General features: G+C 46.8%; 1 protein-coding gene across 1 annotated transcript in view; it reads right to left on the reverse strand.

Annotated features, from left to right (window-relative positions):
- The window catches only part of CFAP70 (cilia and flagella associated protein 70), a 29,686-nt gene extending 26,019 nt beyond the window's left edge, over positions 1 to 3,667 (reverse strand). Inside the window, exons 1-3 of the mRNA XM_044433495.1 lie at positions 3,531 to 3,667; positions 2,404 to 2,586; positions 1,816 to 1,910 (exon numbers count right to left, since the gene is read on the reverse strand). Coding sequence (XP_044289430.1) covers positions 1,816 to 1,910; positions 2,404 to 2,586; positions 3,531 to 3,563 — 311 coding nt within the window. The 5' untranslated portion in view covers positions 3,564 to 3,667. The remainder of the gene's footprint in view (positions 1 to 1,815; positions 1,911 to 2,403; positions 2,587 to 3,530) is intronic.
- Between the last annotated feature and the right edge of the window lie 2,333 nt (positions 3,668 to 6,000).

Raw genomic sequence — 6,000 nt, forward strand, 5'->3', positions numbered from 1 at the left:
GTGGCCATAACACACCTCCTCACCCAGAAAAGGTGAACTTGTTTTTAGTTAATGCAGCCAACTTTCTCAGCTCCAATAGTCACATCCAGCATAGGCTGCAGATGTCCACAGGAATGCGCACATACTTTTACTTTCTCTCTCTCTCTCTCTCTCTCTCTCTCTCTCTCTCTCTCTCTCTCTCACACACACACACACACACACACACACACACACACACACACACCCTCTCTTAGTGCACAGTGATCAGGAGAACTAAACTTCCTTGAAGGAAGTATGGAGGATGTCTACCTGGAGGAGAGCCTTCTCTGCAATGGTGCCCAGACTATGGAATGCACTCCCCAGAGAGGTCCACCTGGTGCCGACGTTATACTCCTTCTGGTGCCAGGTAAAGACCTTTTTATTTAACCATCATTTTAACAATTAAGAGTTTTAGATATTCTAAGATTTTCTGTCTCTATTTGTTTCACAGTTGCACTTTCTATTTTAGTTTCCTTTTTTTCTTAGTTCATATGTTCAATTTTAAATGTTTTAATTGTAGTTTTAATATTGTATTTTAGAATTTTTATATTATGTAAGCCGTCCTGAGTGCTTCCATGGACGGACGGGATATAAATGCTTGTAATAAACAAACAAACAAACAAACAAACAAACCTCTCTTTTCTTGTCAGTCAAGAGCTAGGAACTACTGAGGGTTGGAAAGAATGTCTGCTTTTCAGCCCCCTGTGATCCCCTCTAGGGCTGCCATTTCACAATGACACTGGCAACAGTGCTCAGAGGGGACTGTGGCTGCCAGAGCATCTCCAAGGAGACAACTCAGGTCATCTCCTCTGGGCCAGGTGAAAGAATGTCCTCCCAGAAGCAGAAATACTTAGGCATCCTTGGGGGTTGCTGGCAGTGAGACAGGCGTTCAAGTGATGGGGCGACAAGTTAGCAGGGGTGGGTCACAGTGGGCACACAAAATCTGTGGAGGGTAGATGAAGCCACAGCTTGTGTGTCCTGCTGTGCAGCTAAAGCCAATGAATGGGTGCAGCTACTGCCTGTCCATTCATGCCCGAGGAATGCTATTCTGACTGATACTTATGGTTTTACATCAGACTTGGGGTTACCAATCAATTTATATGCCAGGCATACAGGGCTTGTGCCACAGAAATGCAGAGGCAGTGCCTCATGACCAAGGGAAGCCTTTTGGCTAGTGCCAGCAACTCAGACTGTGTACCACTCGCTGAGCGCAACTGTTACACCAACTTGCTCTGCAGACTACAGGGAGTGTTTGCATTGATTTTATCTTCATTTTATTTAAAACTGTTATATGTCCCTTATGCCTGGCATCTCAGTACGGCATGAGGGTGGTGCAGTGGTTGTCATGTTTTTATTGGACTAGGCCATGCAGGTTTAAATTCCACCGAGCCCTTGTTATCCCCTGCCACCAATTACTAAATACCTTTGTCTATCTCTCTTCTAGCCTAAGCTACCTCACATGACGCTTCTGAGAAGAAAATGGAAGGGGTTGGGGGAAGATGCAGTTAAAATACTATTCTGATGGCCATGACACCTGTGTAGAAAAAGCCAGAGCTGTAATACTCAGTGAACACTGATATAGAGTTTTCTTCTAATAACCCACAGAAAGCCTGCAAGGGAGGTCAAAGCCTAGCACATCTCAGCCTCAGATGGAGAATTTACCTAAGGCCACCAAAGAGTGTGAGGGTAGGGCGAGTTTCCTGGCTCCCTAAAGTGGGTCGCCCTTCTTTCCATTTGGTTGGTCTAGCTCACTGATTTCCATCACTAACCCCTAGGGAATGGCCTGCATTCTCTTACCACAACACAGCTGCAGGATCGAGGTAACAGCGCCTTTCCAAGTCCCACACAATCCTCTTTTTCATTATTTCTCCCTGGATTCTGACATCCCTTTCCTATAGAAGAAAAAGAATAAAGAAAAGAAAAGGCCACATAGTTCAGAAGGTCTAGAAATCTGCATATCCAGAATACTGCAGATTTTGCAGTCAGAAACCCCCAAATCTGCCATTAAAATTAGTTGTTAAACTTGCCGTTTTTGTGGTGCCGCCAGGAATAACTGCTGAGTGGGGAAAAGGGAGCGTCTACATGGGGGGAGGGATTCTGTATGATAAGTGCAAGCAGGCAAGCAAAGGACTTGTCTGGGGGGAAGCCTCCACCCACTGCCAACCTACCCTTGCCGCTTCTCTGATGCTGCCTGTGCTGTGCCCTCGGTTGGCATGAGGGGGGAACATCAGACCAGCACTTTGGTCTTATTCTCTCCCTCGGCCACAGCTAGAGACATGATTCTGGGGAAGAGGGCCTGTTGGCCGGCCTTAACAGCCCAGTTACTACATTCTTACAATTCCACGCAGCTGCTTCGGCTACGCCCCACAGCTTGGCCAAAGTCACCTCAAGTGTGTTCAGCTCTCCATCCTCCTCTTCATAAGCTCCACCGACAATAAAGGAATCCGGGATGTTCTGTGCCCCTGGTGCTAATATGTTTGTGACTGGCCATTTTTTGGGTCGGGGTACCGGTTCCTTCTCACCACCAAGCTTCAAGATCCCATTCTTGAACAGGAAAGGGCACTCTTTCTGGAAGGATGATGAAAGAGAAGTTCCTCAGTTTATGGAGCTGGCAGAAACGGGGCATAGGCTCAGCTTGAGAAATATATTCTAATTACAGTTACAGATTGGAGGGTGCATAAAAGTGTATCAAGGTCTTTTAGTTTGATATGATCATTTGCACACGATAGCTCATACATGAATTCGGCCACTTTTTCTCAAATTCTGCAATGGAAGGGAAGACACAGTTCACACACAACATAAAACCATGGCTTGTCACTACATGGGCACAATTCGGCCTCTCCTTCTCCATCATCTACTTTGTAAGGTTCTGATTCCCTCCTTGACTCCTGGTTCAAAGCAAAACTTCATTTGCTATTGCATCCTAACTATCCTATGCTATTGATTTGCCCTTCATATTAAAACTGGGGACAAGTTTAAAGCCCAAGGCTGGCTCACATCAGGCACATATAGCTTGCTGAAGGCCATACAATAATTCCACACCAGAGGCAGGACTTGATCGGCCAGCTCCACATCTGCAATGCTGCCCATTATGTATTGTGTGGATTGGATTCATAATAATCTGCCATACACATGCAAATAACATTGCAAAGCCACAGTGATTTCAGACTAGAAACTACAGAGATACCTTGTTAATAGCAATGTATGACTGGCTAAGACCTGGAAGTGGAGTTCAACCTTGCTTGAAATAAGTAAGAGATTAGAAGCTCTTTTTTAAAGAAAGAGAGGGTTAAAATCAGAAATCTGATACTATGCAATTAGAAGTAGAAGGCTTTCCTTTTTACTTTTCTGAATTTTCAGTAGGCAGACATAGCTGAATTGGGGCTGCCAGCAGACTAGTTTGGGCATCTCAGAAATGGAACTCCTGGCATCAACGAGAGCAGTTTTAGCAAGACTTTTTGAAGGCAAGAAAACTACAACTTGAGGACAATAATGCAAGATTACTGGCTCACCTCTCCAATTGCTGGCACCTGAAAGCCAACCATGTAATTCTGTTGCGGCCCAGTGGGAGTAAACACTTCGGGGACTGCATAAGCCCCTTCCACAGTCACTCTGAGAAGATTGCCTTCTGCGAGCTGCACTGCAGACAGCAGGCTCTCCTGGACAGACACTAGTACACTGATGGCACACTGAAAACAAGAGCAGGGTTAGCGTATGCTGACACTACACATTTAAACACCTTTCTATCACACCCTCAAGGAATTTCAGGATTTATAGTTTGGTGGGGCTCCTGAAAATACTTCTTATAGATCTGCAGCCCACCACATTTGCAGAACTACCATTCCCAGGGTTCTCTGGGGAGTGCATAACTAGCAAAGCCATTTAAGTCTGCAGTATAGGAACCAGGATCAGCTGTACGGTGACACTATCAGGGCAGCATTTTCTGCCAGCAGGTCACTGGATTCAAGTCAGTTTATTTCACTCTCTCGGCTGCCTTTTCCACCCTCAGCCAGCCAGCAATGGAAGAAAATGAATGCAGGAAGAAGGGCCTCCTCATCAGCTGGAGCCCTCTCAAGGCATCCTGCTGCCAGGGCACAAGAAAAGATGCCTTCTGCTCAGGCCACGCACCTCCCTGTACCAGCCAACCAGGCCAGTAGGTGAATTTACTTGAATGCTGGCAATGAGATACCACCCGAGTGAGGAGGCCACTGAGGGGAGCAGGGCAGGCTGCATGGCGCACACAGCTCTGGCCGCCAACAACCTGCTCCTTCCCTCTGCCGATCACAGGGCTGGCTCTGCCTCAAGTCAGAAAGGGCCCCTCTGAGGGATGGCCAAAGACACAAGCGACACGTGTGCTTGGACGACCCAGCCCTGCTTCCCAGCTGAGAGCAGGGAATCTAGGAAGAGGCCTTGCAGCCTGCTGCCTCCTTATGCAACCCCCCCCATTGTTTCCCCCCCACTGTGAGCCACTTTTGAAGCCTGTTATCAAACACAATAAAAGCATATAAATATTTAAGTAAATGAACATAATTATTTATAAATCTTGCCACCAACTTTTAGCATAAAGCAGTATCGGAAAGCACCAGTACCCAATTAGACAATGGCTGAGTTCACATGGCATGGCAACGGCACACAGACATCTGCTCAAATTTACCAGTCAGACAATCGCAAGATTAACAGGGCAGTGTGGTTTCTGTGCCTTCGGCTCCACCTTCTTGCCCGTGCCGTGCACGATGGCAGCCCATGCGAGCAATGCCCATTCTTTCCCTAGCCTTGCATATGGACTGCAGAGCCTTCTCCTGAATGGTCCACTGCAGTCCTGAGGCAGATCCCCCCTTCCCCATTCCAAGTGAACCTCCAGCCCCAACAGTGGTTTTTAATAAATGACATTCTCTCCTTCTTCCTCTTTGTATCTTCACGCTCTCAGGGAGATGGACACATTGCTCGGTGAATGGGAACAAAGCACACAATGATGCAACTGTTGCTAGGGAGCGGAGGGCAGTAAAGACTGAAGGCCTGAAGCGGCCACTTGTACGGCTGCTCTTGTCAGGGGATTCTATGGTGTTTCCATACCAGCCGTGGTAAAATGACAATTCCAGGTCCAGACAATTGTGAAGTCTGGGCCCAATTCAAGGTGTTGGTGATGACCTATAAAGCCCTAAACGGCTTGGGTCCTGGTTACCTGAAGGAGCACTTACATCCATATATGCCCGGCCGCCCCTTGAGATCTGCGGGAGAGGTCCTTCTCCGGGAGCCCTCCGTGAAAGAAATTAGGAGGGTAGGTACTCGGAGGAGGGCCTTCTCTGTGGTGGCACCCAATCTATGGAATGCACTCCCCAGAGACGTCCGCCTGGCGCCGTCGTTATTTGTTTTTCAGTGCCAGGTGAAGACCTTTTTATTTAAACGTCATTTTAATTGTTAACAATATTTGCTTATTTATCTGGCCAGGGCGACTTCTTTTACATTGTTATTTATTTTATATTGTTAATTTTATATTGTTATTTTTGTATTTTATTGTATTTTATTGTGTTGTAAGCCGCCCCGAGGCTTCGGCAAGGGGCGGCATAGAAATGTTTTAATAAATAAACAAATAAATAAATAAAATATTATGGTGAACCATAGAACTGACGGTTGATTCTCCGTGTGGTTGCACAAAACTAATCTTACAATGAACTTCAGAGCTGGGTCCCAATACACAATAGTAAGATTTCACCATGGCTTCTTGTGTCAGGTGAACCCGCCCACTAAGAATGTATGAACCTAAGAAGCACAGAACAGTGGGGCTGGAAGGGACCAGAAGGCCGTCAGGTCCAACTCCCTGCTCAGTGTAGGACACTGAGTTACACCATCCCGTTAGTGTGAGAGTCATGCTGGTCAGGCCAAGGGTCCATCTAGTCCAGCATCCTGTCCACAAAAAGGCAAACAAGCTGCAGGCAGGACATGAGGGCAAGAACACCCTCCCACCCATGTTCTCCAGTGATG

This window comes from Varanus komodoensis, unplaced genomic scaffold (assembly GCF_004798865.1).
Source record: "Varanus komodoensis strain SLA01 unplaced genomic scaffold, ASM479886v1 scaffold26, whole genome shotgun sequence".
In the NCBI taxonomy this organism is placed as follows: domain Eukaryota; kingdom Metazoa; phylum Chordata; class Lepidosauria; order Squamata; family Varanidae; genus Varanus; species Varanus komodoensis.